This window comes from Triturus cristatus, chromosome 3_2 (genome assembly GCF_964204655.1).
Source record: "Triturus cristatus chromosome 3_2, aTriCri1.1, whole genome shotgun sequence".
NCBI classification, from domain to species: Eukaryota; Metazoa; Chordata; class Amphibia; order Caudata; family Salamandridae; genus Triturus; species Triturus cristatus.
In genome coordinates this window covers 925,272,354-925,293,813 of record NC_140584.1, presented here as the reverse complement: position 1 = coordinate 925,293,813, position 21,460 = coordinate 925,272,354, and the positions used below count along the sequence as shown (strand labels likewise).

General features: G+C 44.9%; 1 protein-coding gene across 1 annotated transcript in view; it reads right to left on the bottom strand.

The window, feature by feature from the left end:
• Positions 1-21,460, bottom strand: part of DHX40 (DEAH-box helicase 40) — a 332,526-nt gene that overhangs the window by 20,247 nt on the left and 290,819 nt on the right. Inside the window, exon 16 of the mRNA XM_085649399.1 lies at positions 524-593. Coding sequence (XP_085505525.1) covers positions 524-593 — 70 coding nt within the window. The remainder of the gene's footprint in view (positions 1-523; positions 594-21,460) is intronic.

Genomic DNA, 21,460 nt, shown 5'->3' with positions numbered 1-21,460 from the left:
ACAATCACCTATGTCTATAATGGCTAGTGTGGCCTGGCACAGCCCTCCCCTGCACGGACCAGGACGGCGCGGCGCGCTATGCCTGCCTGCTGAGCCTGCTGGCTAATGACAACTCTCTTTGGCTGTTTTTTCCACTTTCTAGATTTACCGGTCTGGAGAACACTGCACGTCTCTGGCATCCCTAAAACAATTACATCGCATACGCTGCATCACAGATCATAGCAGATTATGAATAGCTAAGGGTACAGGAATGATTTTTCATTCTTGATTGCATCAAACGCCTAACTGTTCAGGTATAAACAGTGAGTGCTCGTCCAGTAGCTGTGTTACTCTAGAAGAGTCGAACTGGGTGCTTATTTCAAGCTGTACCCTACTGCACTTTGGCAGAGCTGGACAATGTGTGTGGCTCACATTGAGTGAGTCAATAACGATACTTATATGGCATTGTATAGATGTTCCTGAATCCCATCTCCCTCCTTTACATCTGAAAAAGCCAGACCCGTGGCAACATTACAAGACGTACAGCAGAGGAAGGGTGTATCTTCACCGCGGTCCCGCAGCCCTCCATAGTGCGAAATGTAGTGCCTGCTGACCTGAAAACACAAGAAACATATGTTCATTTTAGGCCTGTCAACATGCTTCAAGCCTGCAGCACCTCATCGACAGCAGTCTACAAACATCAAGACAAGCATACAAGAATTTAACAGCCCTTAATTAAATTGCTAACTTAAAGCAAAACAGGACAATAGTTCTTTCATAAAACGTCAAGTAAATGAAAAGTTGAACAGCTCCGGTTTCCCTACCATTTATTTGTTTCAGTTCTTAATAGAGATAGTAATGATCCTCGGTACAGGGTGCTTTACAGCAACATTAACAAAGTGCAAGGGCAAAAAAGCAAAAGCGATGTCAGCACCTTAAATGAAAGGTACAGGCTGGGTTGAGATTCACTACGCACTTTTGAACTGCCCAGTTCAGACAATGGATGCAGTTCATGTAAAGACTGTTAATGGCCCCTCTAAAGGCGGTGATGGATGTGACCTATCAGTTGTTAAATGGAGGAGCATTTCATGTCTTTGGTGCATTTTCAGAGAAAGGTATTTATATTATGCAATGCAGATTTGTAGAGCGCTCTATTACCCGGGAGTGTATCCGGATGCCGATCAAGTGTGGGTGTAGGCACCTCTAGGGCCTACTGGGACTACTCGAAAAGCCAGGTCTTCAGCTTCTTGCGGAATTAAAGAAGTGAGAAAGTGGATCTTATGGGCAGCGGCAGGCCATTACACACTATGGGCCATATGTAGATAATTTTTATTTACCGATTCATAAATACCGAATTTTACCGATTCGGTATTTATGAATCGGTAAATAGAATGTAGGTAAACATTCGGTAATTATTACCAAATCGGTAATATTCGGTATTTATGAATCGGTAATTACCGATTCGGTAATAATGCATCCCTTCCCATTCATTCCTATGGGCCTCAATTCACTATTACCGATTCGGTAAATACCGACTCGGTAATAGGGGGAGCATATTCATGGGTGGCAGGGTGTCACATTGACACCCTGTTACACCCCTGAATCGTGCATGTGTGCCTAAGGGCATGTATGTCTGCCACATGGCACTTTCCAAAAAGCACAAAATTGCTTTTTCAAAGGTATTCGTCATTTACCATCAACTTGTAGTTGGTGGTAAATAACGAATCCAGAAACAAAAAATGCACTCACTTGAGTGCCCCCTACATAGGATTTCAGGATTCGGTAATTTACCGAATCGGTATTTTACCGATTTCTTAAAATTCTGATTCGGTAAATTACCGAATCCTGAAATCCTGCCACCTACATCTCAATTGCCTAAATACCGGTCGGTAACAGGATATTTACCGATTTTCGGCCGTTACCGACCGGTATTTAGGTACCTACATATGGCCCTTAGAGCGATGTAGGCTCAACCGCCGGATCTGGTTTTACGTATGCGTGGGAATTGTGTAAGGAGGAGTACGGACGAGCGGACATGTTTGGAAGGTTTCTGAAAGCAAATGTGATTATTGGCCAAGGTTTAGTAGTGCCTTTAAAGTATGTGTGAGGAGTCTGAATTGTGCTTGTTTGTGACTGGGGAGCCAGTGGAGCTCCTTCAGGCATAGGGTGATGTGAGTGCAATGTGGTAGGTAAGAGTGATTCTGATCACCGGGTTCTGAATGGCCTGCAGCCTTCTGGTGAGTTTTTGCTGATCCCGGCATAGAGGGTGTTCCAGAGGGTAGTCCAGCTTGCTTGTGAACAGGAATGCATGACAGTTTTCCGGGTGCTGAATGGGAGCCATTTGAAAAACTTCAGCATCTTCAGGGTATGGATGCATGAAGCGTTCATGGCACTGACCTGGGCGATCATGTTGAGTTTGCTGTCGATGATTATCCCGTGGTTCTTGGTGAGGGTGGTGGGAGTGGGTGCTGGTCCTAGTTTTGCTGCCTACCAAGTGGAGCCCCATGGTGATGTGCTCATCCTGAAGATCACAATTTCGGTCCTGTCGGTGTTCAGCTTTAAACAGTTGGTCTTCATTCAGTGGGGGATTTCAGACATGCAGGCACTGAACTTGATCTAGGTACTTGACATTTTGTCAGTGAGAGACAGAATGAGTTGTGTGTCATCGGCATAAGAGAGGACGTTGATCTTGTGAGAGGGATGGGTGTAGGCAAAGTGCAGGCTGGGGCGCCTGAGTGGATGAACTTCATGGTGGCAGCAGTTTCTTCTGAGGTGATGACAGACCATGTGATTAGCGTTGAATCTATAGATAAGATCGGGAGGCGTTTGACGACATCTGTGGGGTCCGGTTGCAGGCTGTGGAGTCCGGTTGTTTGGGCGTGAAAGTTGTTCTAAGTCCATCTTCAGTAGGATTGGGAGTCCAGGATTTTGTTTATATCAGAAATATGAAGTTCTTGTGACAGATCTTCAGGTTATTTTCAGTCAGACAGCCTTGAAGATAATTCTTACAATATTGTATGCCAACTGACATTCGAAGGAAAGCCAACCACAGGATGTAAGGAAGAGTGTGATGTGCTGAAATCTTTTTGTGTTACGGAGAAGAGGCATGCTACATGGAGGGCCACGTGAGGTACATAAGTGAAATTTGACAGGTCAGTCATTTGATCTTTACCATGCTCAAAATGTGAGATGGCTAGGGCATGGAAGGTCACTACAGGTCATGCTTTCAAAGGAAGGGCTTGAGACTATGGATACGTTTTAACTGGATTCTGGCATTCAGACCTTCTCTTTCAGACACTGACAGGGTGGAGTAGTTTGCCAAGTCTGAAGCCACGTAATTTTGCTGATGTAATTGATTTAGGTATAAGGCCCATGTTTTGATGTTGATTTGTCGAGTTAATGGGGAAGTCTTGGGCCCTCGTGAGGGATAGCAGGAGAAATTCTGTCTTCTTTAGGCTCAAGTTTAGTTTCAGGTTTGTCATCCATTTTTGTATTGTAAGCTTAATGTATCAATGGGTATCATATAAATATTATATCCTGTTTTTTAAAAACATTACCTAGTGGCTCCATGTAACAAAGGTATCACTGGTGGCCACAGCTTTGTGGAAATGTATTAGGAGATTAAAGTTGCTTTCTCTGAAGAGACAGAGATTTTAGAGCTGTGACCAGACTGGAAAGCAGATTGAAAATCCCTTAAGATATGGTTGTTACTGGTTTAGTATTCCAGTTGGCTGGTGGGGACACATATCTCTATGACACATATCTCTATGACCTTGTAGAGGTAGAGGGGGCCTACTTTTATTCAGTCCTTCTTTGTGAGTGCTAGATTTCTACAAGAGAACAAACATGACCTACCTTAAAAGGATTTGGGAGTGAGCTTTGGTTCAGGGAAATCTTTATGATTTATATTCATGGAGGAGGGAGAGTATTCAAGTGTGACTTCGAAAAGGTATGTCAGACCTGTTCAAGAACGTGAGGGGTACATGGCAGACAAGGGCTACTAGACCCTAACCATGGTGGTTGAGTTACTTGGTCACTGGTGTCCTCTCCTGCCTGGCTCGGCAAACTAAGAAAAGTATGACCCTTTCTGCACTTAACTCTCCGGGTATCGAGGGGGAGCAGTCACAGGCTTCTCAAGGAGGTATTCCAAAGAACAAGAACTCAGAACTCAACAATCAACTAAAAGACACAATCACATTAATGTCCAACCCAGTGCTTGTCTTTTTAGCTTTCGCCTGCACAGTGCTTGCAAACTGTCTTGAAAAAAGAAAAAAGAAAGAAAAAAGGGACTTGGAGCAAGTCTATTACTTAACTTTAACTCTTGTTTCCTTGCTTCATATTGGTCAGTGCCTCCTCCTAAGACTTCCTCCTGGGTCTTCATCTGTGTCCCTGCTGTGGAGCACTTCCTGCCTGTGGCCAGTGTGTTGTTTCCATACCCTGGCCCTTCATCCTCACTGTCCATTTTTCCATTCCCCCCTCCTCCCACACTGTCCATTGATCCCCCTCGCTGTCTGTTGTCTCTCAATCCCACGACCTTCTCCCAAGTCTGTTGTTTCCCCACCCTCCTCCCGTGTCTGTTGTTTCATCACTTCCCTCGCCCTCCTCCTGTGTCTTGTTTAATAACTCTCCCGCCCTCCTCGTGTCTGTTATTATATCCTTTGTGTTAATCATGCCCCACCGTCTGTTTCTCACCACACCACTCTCCCCACCTCTTGTTTGCTCCATTATGTCCCCTATGCTCTTTTTAGCAATATTGCACAGCAGCGCTGGCTGCTTTGCAACACGGGTTAAAGGAAAAAAAAGTGCTATAACGCAGTCAATGCTGGCAGTCAGCACTTTGTTTTTACTTTAAACAATGTTGCAGAACAGCTCGCACTGCTGGGCATTCACATAGGCGAACCCAAATGGCTTTGCCAAAGCTTCTTGTAAAAGTAAGTACATTATTCACACAGCAGAACCAAATATGACACAATTCAATTAGATTAGTTGATGTCTGGTTGTCTTCCTGATTACAATCTCAATAGGTGCTACACTCCCATGTTTCAGTGTTCTCCCACTAGGGTGACCTTACTAGCTACAGTCCACAGCATTCTGTAGCAGAAACAAAGTAGGCAGAGATGCAGATTATGTCACCACTGTTTAAATGCCGAATTTATTTCAGTTCTTTTTACCTTCTGTTTAGTTTGGACACACCCAGTCCTTTGCTCTAGTTGCAGGTGAATTATTGCTGTATCTGCACAATGGACTCCTAGATCATGTGATGTGGTGTGTGCAGCCCATGCAGCAGTCTTTTCTCAGCACTGGCGTCAATGAACAATTAAAGCATGATGGGTCTGAATATCATGGCACAGCTCCTTCTGCAGTTGCGATAACCCAGGCGACCAGGCTCCACTCAGTGGTGACATATAGTTGTGGCCCCTTAGAACAACAGAGCTCCACTTACCAACAATACAGCCTTTTCTACTGGCAGTGGCAGCACTAGCTCATGGCCCACAGTAACTGCCAGCTAACACACCCGAAATTGATATGGTGAAGAGATAAGGAGACCCACTTATGCTATGGGTCACTCCTGGCTTTGCTATCTATTGCAGCCAGCTTTCTTTGGGTGTACCTCATGCAGGGAATATACGGAGCTCCTCCTGCAGTCTCTCCTCCCACAGGACCAGGCACACTCATTCTCCCTCTCAGCAGACAGTCGTCTAGGAACAAGGCATACCCATATCTGCTCCAGTAGAAAATGCAGACTTCAGGTGATAGGATCCCCCTCCACCCCACCTCTGTCAGACTTGTTGTGCGGCAGACACCAACTCTGTTGCACAGCAACTCTTTGGGAGTATTCTTTAGAACACACCCTTCCTTGGTCAAAAGAAATTGCCACTGGAACAAAGTGCACTGGTTTGGAACCCACTTTCATATACACTTATAGCTGTATGCATCCACTCTCTCAAACTTCAGAATCAGTTTGGGGTTGTACTCAAGCTGTTCCCAGACGCAGCCTTTGTGTAAAGTGATATTTCCCACACCAAGTAGCACTGGGACTGATCGATACAAGAGTAACCAAAACATGAGCACAGATGAAGTGTGAGCTTGTTCATATGGCGGTCACACGTCCTCCTGAGACATACAGAAAGGCAGACCCTGCCTAGAAACGTCTTCACCTTGAACAACAGAAACTACAGTCACTCCTCTCACCACAAAAATCCACCAAATGGCAGTGCTTCCGAAGAAACAAACATTTTTGAGTTTGAGGAGGTGGGTAGATGTATGTGATTTTCTCCCTCTCCTTTCAGATGTTCGTAGGGTTTTCCACAATTTATTTCATCGTTATTTCATTAGAGATTTCTAGTATAGAGGAAGCGGGAGCTAGTTTGTTCATGAAGCTGGAGCCATCTCCATCGTATCGCTCTACTTGCTTTGAGCGGTCAGCACTATGTTCTACTAGTAATATTGCAATGTGGATCACATTTTCTAGGGCACTTTTGTTGATGTGGTTAAGGTCTCTCAATATCACCATCATAGCCTTGTGTTTAGAATATGGTCGGTGAGTTAAGGTACATATTTTCAAAGGACTGAGGAAGTGGTCTGACCTGGCCACATGGAGATGGTAGAGGGTTTCTATGTGGGCTTTCCGTGCACAAACCAGGTTAAATATGGAACCTTTACTGCAAGTGGTACAGATACAGTGTTAAAATTGGTTATAGTAAGATCGGAAACATTTGAAGAGGAACATAAGAGTAAATGTATCATTTTCCCAGTAGAAGGTGAGATCCTCAAGACATATCGGATCACAACAGAAGAGCCGATCAGTACTGTAATCAAAGAACTCCTCAGTGAAGTTTTTTTGCTGCCAGAGTTGGTGGTACAATGTGTTTAATTTCCAACAGTGAGGTAATGGAAGATGGCGTAATTAATCATTTTAACTCCTTATATACGAGGCTAATCTCTCATTCAGTTTCTGAATTCTGTTAAGGTGAAGAATGTTGTAGCCTAATGGTAGGATGACATCAAATAAAGGTATAGAGGATGGCTTAAACCAGGCTCCTAATGTCACAGTCCTGAATGGGAGCAACGACGGATGTGAGACTGGAAACCGTGGACTCGCAGTTTAAAAGGGCAGCTTAGATGTAATAGAACGTTGGCATGAGAGGAAGTCATTCATCTGAGGTCACTAGGGAAAACTGATATGTAGTTCTGTTCGGAGCATGCAGTTCTTGCTAATTTCATAAAATGGAAAGCAATGCCATACGATGTTTTAGTGTTCTTGGGTACGAGGGGAGAATTGGAAGTTGTGTGTAGGGGCAGATTCTCAGGCTTGTTCCAACAATATAAACTTGGAAAGGCAGAGGTTGCAGCGTGTGTCGCCTCTCAGCTAGTCATCATGGCTGCTGCACTTGGACAGTGCCAGCTCTAGTCAAGGGTACCACTCACCATGAGCCTGTTATGGCCTACAGTAGTTAGGACTTAGGCCTTGGCTGGATGTCACTGTTGGTTGATCAGCAACGAGTTATGACTCTGACTCGGCCCGGGTAAAGCGGGCTCACTGAACCATTGCTGGATATGTGGTAGCTGATGTTCATGGACCATTCCTGTCATTAGAAAAGGTGGCAAGGCAGAGGCCCTTCTAAAAGCCTGACAGGTGAAGGTCATACATGTAGATACCAGCTTTGCATTAGTCATCACTGGCAGGTGACCCATGTGGAGCCTTCCTACTATAATAAATATTTGGTAGGATCTCAACAAGGTATGACAGAATTTAGCACATACAAATTACATTGTTTGCACTCTTTAATGTGGGAGTGACGCATCCTTCCCACACCCTGTTGCCAGACAGTGCCCTCTCCATTCCGATACTTCATTTAGGGGTGAGAAGGTGACATGGCCGTCTTGGAAAAGAGAAAACTGTGAGGAGGTGAGTGGCGGCTGGTGGGAGTGAATGCCCCCACAAAAGTTCTCGTCGGAAGAACATGTGTTAAAACAAGTACTGGCAACAGCAAAAGGTCTGCCTTGAAGTGTTAACGCATCCCAGACACAAGCGTGCTTACAAGTGAACCTGTGCAGACTTGAGTTTGGATGCTGCGGCACTTCAAAACAGAGTTATTGCCGGTGCTAGTTCGTCTCTCTGTCTTGCTGAGTGAGGACTTAAAACGTGCACTCCAAACCACAAATTACTATCGACTCCGAAAAACATATGCTGCTAACGCTGAAAGCAGCGCACACACAAAACAAACACAATGTAAAATACATCGTACTAGGACGCGAAAAATACATAAAAAGGAACTAACTTTCCCCATCACTACTTCAACATCAACTGCTGCAAATGTAAAGAATGGCACAAATGATGTATTTCACGGTGCAATCTTCAAACCATTTTACTGAAAAGCCACCAGTTTACATGATGTTATCAAGGTGCACTCCAAAGATGTTCCCATAGATTCGTGGCGTGGGAAGAACGCCTGCTCCTCGACGTGGCTGCGTGGGGAATCGGCAGTCAGAATGATGTGTGGATTGCACTGACACGACCATGCGTCAGCCGAGTCGAGGAGCGAATCCTGTTAAAAATACACTTGGCGCAGCACAGCAAGCTCTTCACAGGAAAGGAACAATAAACCCCCAAGACACAATTACGAGGCACGCACCAAGCCCCGGCAGCTGCGCTCTGCCGAGCGGATGAATGTTAGTGTGCCAGGGTCGGGTGGGAGGAGGAGCCCCCCCCCCACCCTTGGCTGCCCAGCACTGGCATGCTCTCCCACTGTCGATTAGAGAGTTCACCCCTCACTCTTCTTTCCGTACGCGGCTGAAAAGCCATCTAAGCGCCAGGAAGCCCGAAGGGTAACAGCCGCACTTGACAAAACTATTGAGAAAGATAGCGGCAAAACAGTGTTTTTCTGTACGATTTCTAGACAGTTGAAGTCCCATACATTTTACTGGTATTTCAAAAATAATCCAGGTATGCAACTTGACATTATCTCCTATCACTTTTCATTATGTGGCATCTTTTTTCACTTTTACCTTCTGTTCACTTTTATTTTGCTATCTTGCCTGTTCGAGTTACTCTGCTGGTCAATAAAAGGGTACTGAGAAACTTCTTCGAAGTGCCAGGTTGGCAAAATGAAAAGGTACATATGTCGCACATAGCTCACAGATTTAGACACTAAGCTACTATTGTGACCGTACAAGTTCGGACAGGATACACCTCTCGTAAGCTCAAGCCACAAAGAGAGGAAATAAGAATAAATAATGCCATCAAAACCTATATTTATGGATAATTAAATGCTTCCACTTGAAGTATGACATAACAGCAATACATGCAACAGCCATATATATTACCAAGGAAACCAATAGCAATAAAGCTCCCTAACTCTGTATCAATTATCACTCAAAGATCAACTTTATATATATATTACAGAAAGGCACTAGATTACTTGTGCCTAAACCAGCTTGCCATTTTCTAAAAATGCATCCATTTTGGACTTTAATGCACACTTTAAATGTCTGCCAAACACATATTTCCCTCGAAACCCACTTTTATTTTTTATGAAAACAAATTTAACTCCGTATTATATTTTTTCTTTTTTCCGGTATATACACTGTCAGAACCCCTTTCAGGGGGCACGGAGGGGCTATTGAGCCCAACCATGTCCCAGGGTCCACCCTACTATGGATCCTGAGCAACTGAGACAAGTATCCCTGCTGCACTTGATTCTCATTCGTAGCTGTGGATGAGCAGTCAATGGCTCCCTCTAGGGGAGGGGGAGCCAGGGGTATGACTATGGGGAATTGGGGGGAGGAAGTGTAGAAACAGTTTAGTGAACATGATTTATAACTCAAAGTGCAAACAACATTGGCAATAACTCAATATCCAGTCAAATACTTGCTTTTATAAGAAAAACAAGTATTTTATTTCTAACGACACACATGCAAATGAATAACAACATTCAGTAGCAATACCACAATTCCCTTGAGGTCCATTTCCCACCCTCTTTCTTGTAACGTGGTCACGAGATTCCCCATTCACTGGTGGCCACGTCCAGTAAATGCGTACTACTGGGCCGTACTCAAGAGTTCTCCTTTGACTCTTTCAGAATTAGTCAAAAGTGTCTATGGTGCCACAGCACCCTCAGCAGAGTCCCCCGGGGGCCCACAGGTCCAGTTCAAGTCTTACCCGCTCCCGCAGCACTGAAGGGTTCAGTGTTGTGGCACGTATGGAGCGTACGCTCGAGAGTGGTTGTATGTGATTTCATAGAAAACCGATTTCATGGAATACTATCACGGAGCAACAATTTCCTTTAAACTGTTTAATGGAAATTTTCAGAATGAATGAGATTTACCTTTTTGTACAAACCGATTAATAGAAAGTTTTTGGTCGAAATTGGCTTTTGAATGCTTATTTATGACACAATGGTTGCAGGCCTTAATTTTAGAAAGCTTTTTGTCCGAGATATCTATTTCAATGCTTTACTTCAGGGGACGTTATTTGATATATTTATATTGGCTACATTGTCAGACAATTACTTCTGATGCTTTTAATACTCTGGGCCATCACCACCCGTAAGCAAAATCCATCGCCGACACCTCAACTCCTAAACACCATCAATCCCAGCTAGCTTAAACCCCTCACCACACCCAAATAACACTCATCCCTGAAGTCTAAATGCCCTTTCCCTTTCTATGCCTAAACCCCCCCATCTCATACCCCTTAAAACACCCCAGCACACCCAAACTCCACCCTTCCTTGAATTCTAGAAAACCCTCACCAGCCATCCATGACACATAAGAACTCATCACCCTAAACTACTCATCCCTAAACCCTAAAAAACCCTTTCAACATCTAAACTCCACCCATCCCTGAATCCTTAAAACCTCTCAATATCATAAACTCCACCCCTTCCTGAACCCTAACAACTCTTCATCACCCCAGCCGCTACCCATAATTCAACCTTATAAACACTCACCAGCCCTAAACTAGGCCAATACATGAACCCTAAAACCATCTCTGTACACCCATACACTCCACCCATCCCTGAAGCCTAAAAACATCTCACACACCTAAACACCACTCATCCGTGAACCCTAAAAAGTCCTCACCAACCCTGCACTCCATCCATCTATGAACCCTTAAAAACCCCATTCTATGACCTAACACCAATTATTCCTGACCTCTAAGAACCAACTCATCACCATAAACATATCCATCCCTGAGCCGCAAAACCCCAAAGTAGCCCTAGACACTACCTAAGTTTAATATAAAAAAATTGGGTTTCTATGATTTGGTTTCTCCAATGTGGTTTATATGTTTTCGTTTTTCTATTAATTCACCTGCTACCCTCGAGAGTTTTGATCTTGTTCGGAAAGTCAGGCTGCTTGCTGTACAAGGGACAGGACTCCATAGACGCAGGCTCTTTTGTCAAGCGGCTCATCAGATCAGAGATGCTCCCAGCCTGCGAAGAATCAGTAAGTCAATCTTCCCCACACCGAGGGGGAGGTGGGGTTTCTGGTCCTTCAGCTCCTGGCTGCAGCCCAGTGAAGGTGCAGCGTCGTCTGCAGCGTCTTCTACAGTTTTCAGGGCTCAGTTAGGGGCAGTTCTCTAGCTGTCAAGGCCCAACCAGCTGAACACAGCCTCATTCTTTCTTGGGGGACAGCCCAAACTTCTTGGCAACACTGGTACTGGCTTCTCCTCCTGACATACAGGGGTGCTGAAGTAAATTACAAATGGAGCGGAGACTCCTCCGTTACAAATGCCTACAAGAGTTACGAGTCTCAGCGCTCTAGCTTCAGTATCTTAAAAGGTTTCCCCCTCTGGTATACGGGGTCAGTGCACATGTCATTACGGGCTAAGAAAGTCCAGCACAGGGCATAGTACATGACTCAGACCACAGCAACTTTCTCCTGGCATACGGGGGGGTTGCCAACACTGAGCATGGGCAACGACCTGATCAGTACACAGCCATTCCTCACATCTCACTCAAAGAGTCCTCTTGATAGGGCTCCCCACTGGACTTCGCTCCCGACAATGCTCTCCTCTTCTTCACAGGGTACACTGGTCTTGGCAAGTACGCAAGCACTGGTGCTACAGGCTCCAGGGCAGATAGTATTGGTTTCCTTGGGTGATCTCACCAAGCAGGAAGTCTAGCAGGCCTAAGCCCCTAGTCCTGGTCACAGGCAGAAGTGTTGCAAAGCTTCGCCTTCTCACACAGCCCATTCGTCTGGCTGCTTGGCAGATGACACATTTTGTGGTCTCAACCTCCCCTTCTTATCGTTCTTTACCACACACCAAATGTGATTGAGTCTCTGAAGTTTTATTTTGGGCTTCTGCTTCTTTTGAAGTGTGCATTTAACCTATCTTCTTCCCTCTTGAAAGGCTGTGTGCCACAGTAGGATAGACTTCGAACTTGATAAGACTCACAACACAGCTCATGGGAGTGACTGGAGTTCATACCTGGATGTCAGCCACAGCGATATGTGCGTCAAATGGTTAATCCTCATCTCTCAGTACTTCTCTTTATAAATCCCTTATCAGCCCAATCTCCTTCCTGAGATGTGTCCAGCTCCCTTCCTTGTCATCTATCACTGAATCAAAGAGCACCATTTTAAAGTGTAAAATGCGAGTCTCTTTCTCCCTTCCTCCAGTGTGTCCAACACAGTTCAATGGAATGCATTAACACACACATCTGTCAGGGAGGGATTCCTCTACTCTTCATGTCCTCACCAGGCAGACCTGGCCTTCCCAAAATGAAACCCTCGGCACTCCATGTAATGTACTTTTGCAGCCACACTTACAGTCAGTGTGCATTAACATTACACTTTCTCTCATGTATACACATACCCAGCACATATTCTAATCCTCCATGTAGTGCATAGAACTGCTCTTATTTATTTATTTACTTGAGTTTTATATATCGCTGGCTAGACCTGAAGGTATAAGAGTGCTTTACATGAGGATAGTTACATAGGTTACAAGTTACACATTGTTACAGAAGATACATCAGTTACAAGTTACATCAGTTGGTTTGTGGCGTGTAGAAGGGTAAGGGGGTAATGTAATAGGGTAACGGGATAAAGCGGAGAGACGAAGGAAAGTCTGCCCAATGTCTGACTGGGTAGGTGACAGCTGAGGGGGGAAGTCCACAGTTCATCTCCTCTATAGCTATCAAAGTAGCTCCATCAGCCAAAAAGTTAAGTCTCTACGGTCGTTGGCAAGATTCACAGGTTCCATGTCATGATGGGTAAGCAGGATGGGGGTGGCGGGTGGGGGAAATGAGCGAGGTCTGGTCAGTGTCCACTATGGGAGCTGTCATATTCATACCATCTGTGCGGCGTGGCCGACGTCCACCGCTACTCTTCTCTCCTGCTGACCTGATATGGTGTGCTCTCCCTCGGGGTACGGCCTCATCGATTTGTTGGACTACAGTCCGAAATGCATCAGGCACCATTTTAGGGTCAGTCAGACTCGGGCGTTCCCTACAGTCTTTCCTGCAGTGAAAGCCGGTTTCCACAGGGGCAGAGCCTCTAGCCAAAGCCAGGGGGAAGCTTTGAAGTTACGCACCGTATATGATTATTGCTTTCACCATCTTTCCCAGTAAGTTGCTGAGACTCTAAACTGAAAACTGAAAATCTGGGCCTCCACTGGAACTAATTATTGCTTCTCAGATGCCATATTAGAGTCAGGCAAATGCAATCACCAGATTAGTAACTGCTTCGCAGCCCTTGTGTGCACATAAAAGGGTAGAGATTTAGCTTGTCTTCCTCATACCCCGGTCGTATAGGAAGGACCCCTATTCAACCGCTCCATGCCCCCCTTACTGTTAAGCCTCATCGTATGTTGTCCATCTTAAGGTCAGGTGTCTTGTCCCGACCGTACTAGCTCTCTCCGTACAGATCATGAAGGGAAAAGGCCGATTAGTGATGTGCAGGAGAAAGCCTCCTGGTCAGTTTTCAAGGCGGGGCGGCCACAGAAATGGAGGACCGATCGAGGGGTGCACAGCGCCAGCGTCCGCCTATCCCTCCGCAGAGCAACTCGGGCCCATACACTTGGCCACCGTGTAGTGAAAGAATTGCCATCTTAGGGTCAGGCATTAGTTAATGGGTGTCTTACAGGTAGTCTGGCCAGCCCCAGCCTTCTCGGTCAGCGAGTGTCCACGCCTCAAAACGTAGCATGCTGGGCCCCCGCACTTGCAGCCTCTTCCCCTTCTCCTCACCGGGTGCATCGCCCTAATGCTAGCATCTCGCTCGCGCTGTTGGGTGGGATGGGGGGGCAAGGAGGGGTCTCTATAGAGTCAGAGTGCTCAGGTTGCGGTCACATAACATCACCTCCGCTCCCCTCAGAACGGGTAGCAGAAGCCTTATGGAGCGAGAGCCGTGGGCTCTCTCAATTCACTCCTTAAGTCCGACCGCGAGCCCCACCTCTATCCTCCGACCCGCTTCTCCGTGGCGGCCGTCGTACTGTACCCTTCCCTGGCACACATACTTCCAGCACAGTCACTACTCTTGTGCTGCGCAGCAATCCACATCCACCAGATGTAGGCCATGGGTGAGTTAAGCACCCAGCAGCAGAACTTTAAAAAAGTGAATGAGCCTGTAGAACTCACTCCAGTGACACAGGGTAACAAGCATTTGCAATGCAAATAGGTCTCGCATTTGTGAGTTAGAGCGATTGACATTGTAAATGGCAATGTTTTTTACCTACACGTTTTATTTTTGGAGTGAATGTTTGTAGTGTGCAAAATCCCTTGGAAAGGTCCTGCACTTTGTAATAAATATATTGAAAAAGACGCAAAGTGTGGATTGTAACAACAATTGCTTGGCACGTACCTCATGGGTGAAGTGTCGCCACACATGCACACCGTGGTGCTTTACTAATGCGAAACTCATTAAGACTAACCGATGCGATCGGGATCGGAGCATGTGAATCCGAATCCCGGCTTCTCTTTCATTTTCTAGACTATTTGACTTACTCTCCTATGTCTTGGTTATCCCCCAAACACTGGAAGGCAATGAAGTTTGCCAAGGGGGCGGGGGGGCAGGAGGGCTTCGGCGGTACATGAAAATGTATTCATTGCCTAGTTATCAAAGGTCGCCCGGTGCTATTAGTTAAAAATGTGCAGATTTCATTAAGCTATTAGGAGTACTTTACTCGCATCAATGAGAAAATCGACATTAACTAAACAAAATGCCAGAATGCGTGTCAGTTTTCACAGTGTTTTAGACAGCACTGGTTGCTTAGTTTCATTGCATTAATTTTTGTATTTACTCTTTTGCACAGCATCCAAAGTAGGTTACCTAACCCCAAAGCCCCGAGTTGTTAAATGACCCATAGAAGGGAGTGTTTTACAGTTGAGCAAATGTGTCCAAATGTAATTTTGGTAGTGCCATGGAATGATCAGCCAATGAGGTACTCGATGAGCAGGTATTGAACTACATGTTAAAAACGTACGGCATTGTGGCTGTTTGTTTGTACACAACCACCTCTCTGAATGTGTTTATTAACACATAGCTTCATCTACCAGACCGTGCTCAGAGAGGGGCGACTAAAGTACAGAACAAAATGTATTCATTTATCCTGAGTGTGAAGGCACCCGGAAGGCTTAGGTGCCCGCCCGGAGAGGCTAGGGATCCCAGTGTTTCTACAGACTCTGCCGTGCTCCTCTGCACCTGCAGGGCACAGCTCAGAATCTGCCGCTTCTGCTAAGAATATGTGAGGGGAATGAGGTTGGGGCATGCGGGAGTTGCCGGCAGATTTTCAGGTTATTGAAAGTGATGATTCTGACGTGAGGAAATGGAGACTGACTTTGTCTGTTTGTCTGCACCAGTCTATTTCTCTACCATCTACCGGGCTCACTGTCATGTATCCATTCGTCTCTCTTTGTTAGAGGTGCGCAAGCCAATTTATTAATTAACAGGTAGAGCCAGCCGGAGACGAGCGAAGCGTATACGAGCCAGTGGGCGAGCCGTGAAAATAATTGGCATGTTAATCATACAGTAAACATGATGTAAATGTGCGATAATGTCTCTTCAGAATTCAAAAAAGAGCATTTCTTTAGCACATCACCTCAGTAAACAAGATTATAGCACTGAATTGAGAGGAAGTTATTAAAAATGCTCGTTTTAAGCATGAGTTAAAACACTGCCGCTCCTCCCGCCCGACAACAATGCCATTTGTGAACTAAGAGGCGTCAGTTGCCATGCATACCCCGAATGTTGCCTAGAGTCTTATTACATTTAGAGTAACATTAAAATCTAGTTCATTAAACACGAGAAGTTTTTGTACAGCACACATCTTGAACTCGCATATTTCAAGGTGGCAATAATAAAGATGAAAACGAAAGTGCTGGCAGGCAAGAAAACAGGGAGGGGGGCGGGGGAGGGTGAGAAGTCACAGACTGAGGGAGGGCGCCTGTGGGGTGGGGAGACAGGGAAGAAAATAGTGTTAGGAGTAAAGGAGCCAATAGCCGTGGAAGGATACAAATGATGAATGAGGAGGGACTAACAAGCCTCAAACCAAACGGAAGGCAGCATTTAATACAAAAGCCAATGAGCAGAGAGTGGGCGGAGCTTCCACGAAGCTTCCACACTACAGTATATACTACATGTCTTGCAAAGCGAAGGCAGCGCATTCGTGCTGCAATGCTAGGCAAGACCTAAAAGAAAATTGTGCCAGGAGTAAAGGGGCCAATAGTCATGGAAAGATACAAATGATTAATGAGGAGGGACTAACAAGCCTCAAACCGATCGAAAGGCAGCATTTAAGACAAAAGCCAATGGACAGAGAGTGGGCGGAGCTTCCATGAAGCTTCCACACTACAGTATATACTGCATGCCTCGCAAAGCGATGGCAGCGCATTCGTGCTGCAATGCTAGGCGAAACCTAAAAAAGGACCTCTTCACTCCTACTGATCACTAAACGGTATGCTACCACCACCGAGCACGTGCTGCTTAACTCTTGGTGAAGGCGACAGTCTTCCACCACTATGAGGTCAGCGCTTTGGGTGCCCCTCCCAGTCCAAAAATACCTCAATCTGTGAGACAGGCCTATGTCATGGCACACATGCATTATCCATGCGTGCCTATGACAACAAAAACAGCATTAGAGATCCAGACAATAGTACAGTTGGGCACTTAAGGCAGGGGTACACGTCTTCTACCAGGCAGAGGAGTTTTCCGTCCCAACATACACCAACTACCCCAAATAAGAGCTGAATAATTGTCTGTAAAATACTCTTAGATTTTTATTAACTACAAGTTTGATTGCTCAAATGTCAGCTTAACTTAATTAAAAATTCTGCCTAATGGGAACAGAATACTGGGGCAATAATTCTCTATATTTAGCGATAGGACCACCTCACTGCAACAGCATGCCTCTTCTGTGTTACATCTGGACACACTACCTGTCAAGGGCCTCTAAACTGCGCTTTGTCTGGGGAAAGACCTGCTTATCAACCAAAGCACAAGACCTCTGAACACTTTGCTCAAAATCCAAGAGGGCTTAACTGATATGTTCAATTTTCTGCATCCAAACTGGACATCTTATTTCCATAAAGCCTTATGCTGGGCCATCAAGATATAGATGTTCGCTAACACAGATCCTCATCCCCACCACAAATAGGTAGGAGCTCTGAACCTGTCAAGTGCGTCCAGGCAAAAGTACATAGCACAAGACAATTCCTACAGATTATGATACAATTCAAGAAAAGATTTCCCCATCACCTTGTGGTAAATAATTTAATTACCGGGACTTAATTTGATGCGGAAAATCTATAACAATAGCTCAGTAAAATAAGAGGCAGAATCCGTGGTATTAGAGGTTCGGAACGGGCTTTATTCCATAATCAATTTAAATTGATGAGCTCCAGATTCCATCACCACGAAGGTTCAGGAAGTGAAGACCGTACTTTATTGATAGGTAATCATTTTTATACAATAGGCATTACAGTGAAACAAATGCGGGAGGCGTAACAATTGATAGTAAAGATAAAACATACATGCGTAGCAAAAGTGGGTGTAACTGGGCGTAACTAAAGAACGTCATCAGGTATGATGTCATAATAGGGTGGTTCCATGAAAGAATTTCGCAATGTCAGCAGAAATACTTGGCAGAAATGCGCGCGCAGCAGCATGACGTGTGATTGACGTGTAACTAGGGGGTGAAGGGGACTTGACATTTAGCTCTACATGTGGCGACAGAAGTCTGGAGGGTCAAGTCAACCTAATCCCAAATCATATCTAACATCCTATGTTTAAAGAACTATGTTATCCAAAAGAGAGGTCTCTTAGAGTAGAATCTTATTCTATACTGACTATACTGACTGTTAATGCGTGTACAAGCGTCTAAGTGTCTACACTAGATGCGAGGGCAGGAATCTTCCATAGTAACAGGGCTATGAATTACTTGCATAAAGACAGAGAAGCCAGGCCTTTTGCTCGGTAGCTGAAAGAATGTTTACTTTAAACTACTAGACAGGAATGCATTGGATAGGGAGCGGAGCAAAGCAGATAATCTTGAAGGTGAAATACAGTTTTTGGCAGGCAACAGGCTGATGTCAGGCACCGTTAGCTGCGCAGAGAATGAGGACAAAGTTCATGGATACAGATGCGAGCTCAAACTGGAGCTTTCAGAGGCAGAAGGCAGGAAAAGCTTGATGGCAGAATCAGGGCCTACTTGCCTGGACTGTAAAATGGCATAAGTGAACCTATATAAAGGCGGTGGCCTTTCATACTTAGGAATGGAGTATCCAGCCCATTCATGGCGGATCTGAAAGAGGACATGTTGGCGGTGGACGCACATGTGTTTGCGTCTTCATAACTGGAACTGGAGGGAACATACATGTACTTGTGATTTATACATGAAACCGTTGGGGTCCAAGATAGGGGACATAACTGACCAGAAAAATCCATATTTCCACATTCCCTCCTTGTCCCCTACTTGCCCGTCAAGAGATATCAATCTTCATTAATCCATCGATCTGTTCATATAGCATCATTTGTTCTTCTTTCTTCTTCCGTGATGAATGAAATCTTGATGGTGGAATACACGATGTGGCACACAGACCACAGATCGCTGGTCCACATTGTAGACATAGACAGCAACTGAATAATATGAGGAAGCCAATACCTAGGAAGGATAGGACCTTCCATCCAAAGGTAGATAATACACTCCAAAACCAACCGGACCAAGTCTAGGTGCCTGGATTCTGGTGTATCTGGCTTACAATCTTATGAAGGCGAGTTATGGCTTTATATACAGATGGCGAATTTTCTGGTATGAAAATGCAACAACTTGATCCGATGACCCTACAAGCTCCGCCCCTATCGGCCAGGATGACGTCAAGGACAAGACGATTTTGAAGCACAACAATCCGCATAGCAGACTGCTCTTCTGTTAAATTGCCTAAGGCGGAAATAGTTTCATTCACTACTGCTTCAAGGGTTCTGGTTAATCTACGTATCAGCTTACTATTGGTAACTGTACCTATATAGGGAAAGAGACCTTTATTAAAATCTGTGTATTTTTCCCATGCGGTCTCAGTGTAATCGACTATTGGGAGATCTCTCCTTTCTCTATTGTGTACTAAATGAGTATTTCTGTGATAATCAGGAGGAGCTAGGAAAACAGGTGGCAAAAGGAATCCGATGTAGCAGGTACCATCCCAATCTAGTGGCAAACGTATGTGTGCCGTCTGACCACATATGAAGTAGGAATGGCGGGAAGCTCTAAATGTAGACTTGCCTTGATCACTAAATTCTATGACAGTGGTGCATCTACTATGGCCCATATGTATGGAACCATTCTTTCTTACACATAATTCACCTTTTACTGGAAATACTGACATGGCGGGCAAAATTGGAGTAGCTTCGGATTCGACATTCAAGATCATGAGATTAAGCGTAAAATTACCTAATCCATACACTTCATTTTCTAGATCAGTTCCTGTTCTTTTGGGAAGTCCCTCCTTGTTGGGGTGGCAGGCTGTGAGTAAAACTAAGTTCAGATTTCCCCATACCCAGTTATTCTGGTAAACTGCAGAATTCGAATCTAGGGAATTAATTAAACTAAACCATGCTCCACAGGAGCCATTGTGTGTGAACGGGTATGGAAAGAGAGGTAGAATTCCTTTATAGTTCTGATAGGGAGGGAGTCGACCACATATCCAACAATTTGTAGCATTGCTAACCTGATGGGAATGATGTAACATACTAATAAAAGTGTTATTGCGCAGCGCAAATCTATAAGACAATTCATGCGGAGGTAATTCACTAAAAGAATGTTCAGCAGTAACATTATAAACATGTCTAGAAATAGGATAATATGTGTGTAACAATATACTTGCAGTAATTACTAAAAGACTTAAGGAAAACAGAATTAATAACGTCACTGTGCAATGACTACGCAGTGATTTACAGTACGCATGTCGTTTCAGCTTTATCCTTTTGTTTCTTTCTCTATACAGGTCTAAGGGGTACATGTCAGAGACAAATTCGACCGCTTCACCTTGGAGAGGACTTAAACAATCAAATTGCCTGACTTGTTAGACCTAAGTTTTAGTTTATATAGTTCATGGCTATTCAGTTCAACCAAAGGAAGTTTTGAGTCAATCGGGGAAGACACGCAAGGTGTGTCGTTTACGTCTGATGGTAGTCCATGAAATTTCTTGATATGACTTGAATGTATCCAGCCTTTTCGACCATCGATCTTTACGGCTGTCCTCGTCGTTAGCAGTACGAGCTGAGGCGACCTCCACCTAGGATCCAGTTGAGACTTCCGATCAAAGTTCCTCACTAAAACCAAATCCCCTGGAATTACGTCATGGGGTTTCAACTCGGTGTTGTCGGGAAAGGCTGCAGCTACCTGTGAACGACAAGATTGTAGTGCAGACATCAAGGAAGCCAAGTAATCTGTCAGCATATTACAGTCAATATCAGTTATTTTGCGTGGTATCTGCATATTTTGGACAATCTAATTTTCAGGGTCTGGTTATGTCTTTCCACGAGACCTGCTGCCTCGGGGTGTCGGACACAGTGAAACTTCCACTGATAGCCTAACAAAAGTGAAACGTGTTTCATTAATTCGGATGAGAACGGCTGGCCGTTATCTGAGTAGACAACACGTGGTAAACCGTACCGTGGGAAGAATTCTCGAACTAACTGTTTGGCAGTAGTCGGGGCAGTGTAATCTGAAACCGGGTATGCCTCTGTCCAACGGGAAAGAGCACAGACAACTACGAGAACATATTTGAATCCTCGACATCGTTCCATCTGGATATAATCCATATGGAGGACTTCAAAAGGGTGATCAGGAGGCTGAAATCCACCCTGCTCTACGGGAATGCTTTTACCTGGGTTAAACTGACAACAGATCATACAGGTACGGACTTTTTGTTTAGCTGCTGCTCGTAAATGTTTGTTGAACCAAATGTGTTGGATGCTATCTAGCATAGCTTTTTCTCCTAGATGTGCTGGACTATGTACAGTGTTAATAACGACTTGGACC